Here is a 1,958-nt window from a genome sequence, read left to right as displayed (position 1 = left end):
TCGACTGATTAAAAAGAAAACAGAACGGTAGGGCGTGACTGCCTCTTGCTCCTGTGTGACTCTCAGATAATCACGGGTGTGATGGCGTCTTCTTTCTATTTTCTGTTCTCTTCTACTCCTTCTGTAAACTAATATAAGAGCGTTTAGATCACTGAAATAGTGATCTAAACACTCTTATATTAATTTACGGAGGGAGTACATCACTGGCGACACGAGTTTTCTTTTTTGTTCGACTGAATAAACGGAAACAAATCAAGGAGGGCCGCGCCCACAAGCGGGAGAAGGACGGCGGGGCGTGGTCGTGGTCACTCAGCGCGCGGATCTCACCGGCCAGAGCGTGGTGGCCGCGATGACGAGGAACGGCCTGCAGCGCGCTTCGGTCCGCTCGGTCGGCTCGGTCAAAGACCGGACCGGTCTGACAAAATTTCGGGCCTAAATTGTGTAACCGGACCGGCTAATTTCTTCAACAGGTCAGGATCGAACGGTCCGGTCTCAAACGGGCCACGAGCGGGCCGAAAAGCCCGCTCGCTCCGTCCAGGCTGGTCCACCAATGACATTGCCCTTGTGCTTGTGGCACTCCTCTCCGTGCTCGTCACGTCCGTCCGTTCTGTGGCCAACTACGACACCTCCGCCGCCAGATCCTACAACTCCGGCTGGCTGCCCGCCAAGGCCACCTGGTACGGAGCGCCCACCGGCGCCGGACCCAACGACAACGGTACGACCATATATATATACACACATTTGCATGCATCACATACGTAGTGCCAACTTACATAGTAATAATGCTGATCTACGGATGGATTTGCAGGCGGTGCTTGCGGCTTCAAGAACGTGAACCAGTACCCATTCTCCTCCATGACGTCCTGCGGCAACGAGCCTCTGTTCGACGGTGGCGCAGGCTGCGGCAGCTGCTATGAGGTACGTACTACTGCATTACTTATCTGACACCCGACAGTGTCAGTTAAATTAGTTGGTCAAATCAACCTACCACGTGCATGCAAAGTATGCATCGTTGACCTGTACGTGTTTCATCCAGATCCGATGTGTCGCCGCCAACAACCCTTCCTGCTCCGGCCAGCCGAGGAGGGTGGTCATCACCGACATGAACTACTACCCCGTGGCCAGGTACCACTTCGACCTCAGTGGCACGGCGTTCGGGGCCATGGCCAAGAACGGCCTCAACGACAAGCTCCGCCACGCCGGCATCATCGACACGCAGTTCAGGAGGGTGCGCTGCAACTTCCCGGGCATGAAGGTCACCTTCCACGTCCAGCGTGGCTCCAACCCTAACTACCTCGCGGTGCTCGTGGAGTACGCCGACGTGGATGGGACCGTGGTGCGGATGGAGCTGATGCAGACCAGGAACGGCCGCCCCACGGGGTTCTGGGAGCCGATGCGGCGCTCCTGGGGATCCATCTGGCGGATGGACACCAGCCGCCCGCTGCAGGGGGCCTTCTCCATGCGCATCACCAGCGACTCCGGCAAGACGCTGGTGGCCAACAATGTCATCCCGGCCTACTGGCGGCCGGACAAAGCCTACGGGTCCAACGTCCAGTTCTATTGATTTTGGCTCAATTAATTAGGTGCTTCTCCGATGGATTCCGGTCGAATTGGTGCTCCCGGATTTCTCTTCTCACCAAACGCTACCTATTGTTCATTGTGAGTGATAAGAACTTGTATAATGCAAAGTCTTTAGCAAGGTATATTTGTAAAAAAGGAACCGGTAATTTCTTAAGTATCAGTGTTTATTTGTATTCTAGCACATAAGCTTACTTAGACACCACTGTTATCCGAAAAAGAATCGGGGCTTAAGGAAAACCAGTTTGTATTTGCAAGCTCCTCTACATGGTCCAGATATTGCTAGCTAACTGGATGATCAACATTGTCTGGCCAATGCATGTTGCCGGGCTCTTTTCTAGCTCACTACCCCGTGGATTAGAGCTGCGCAAGACCGAGTA

The 1,958-nt window shown here is 54.1% G+C and overlaps 1 protein-coding gene across 1 annotated transcript; it reads left to right on the top strand.

Moving 5' to 3' along the window:
* The first annotated feature begins 349 nt into the window (after positions 1 to 349).
* Positions 350 to 1,756, top strand: LOC123129325 (expansin-B2-like). The gene is made up of 4 exons (XM_044549537.1): positions 350 to 413; positions 476 to 715; positions 809 to 918; positions 1,037 to 1,756. Exons 1-4 carry the CDS (start codon positions 350 to 352, stop codon positions 1,562 to 1,564), a joined length of 942 nt encoding a protein of 313 aa, XP_044405472.1. The 3' UTR covers positions 1,565 to 1,756.
* Positions 1,757 to 1,958: the final 202 nt, after the last annotated feature.

Source organism: Triticum aestivum, chromosome 6A (genome assembly GCF_018294505.1).
Source record: "Triticum aestivum cultivar Chinese Spring chromosome 6A, IWGSC CS RefSeq v2.1, whole genome shotgun sequence".
NCBI classification, from domain to species: domain Eukaryota; kingdom Viridiplantae; phylum Streptophyta; class Magnoliopsida; order Poales; family Poaceae; genus Triticum; species Triticum aestivum.
Note: the sequence above shows the minus strand (reverse complement) of the source record. Positions and strands in the feature narration are given on the sequence as shown.

What these genes read in the sequence shown, in the direction of transcription:
- LOC123129325 (XM_044549537.1), top strand. Translation starts at nt 350, where the DNA reads ATGACGAGGAACGGCCTGCAGCGCGCTTCGGTCCGCTCGGTCGGCTCG. An exon ending in CTCGGTCAAAGACCGGACCG is followed by an intron (nt 414 to 475) that starts GTCTGACAAAAT and finishes TCAACAGGTCAG; the next exon opens with GATCGAACGGTCCGGTCTCA. An exon ending in GCTGCGGCAGCTGCTATGAG is followed by an intron (nt 919 to 1,036) that starts GTACGTACTACT and finishes TGTTTCATCCAG; the next exon opens with ATCCGATGTGTCGCCGCCAA.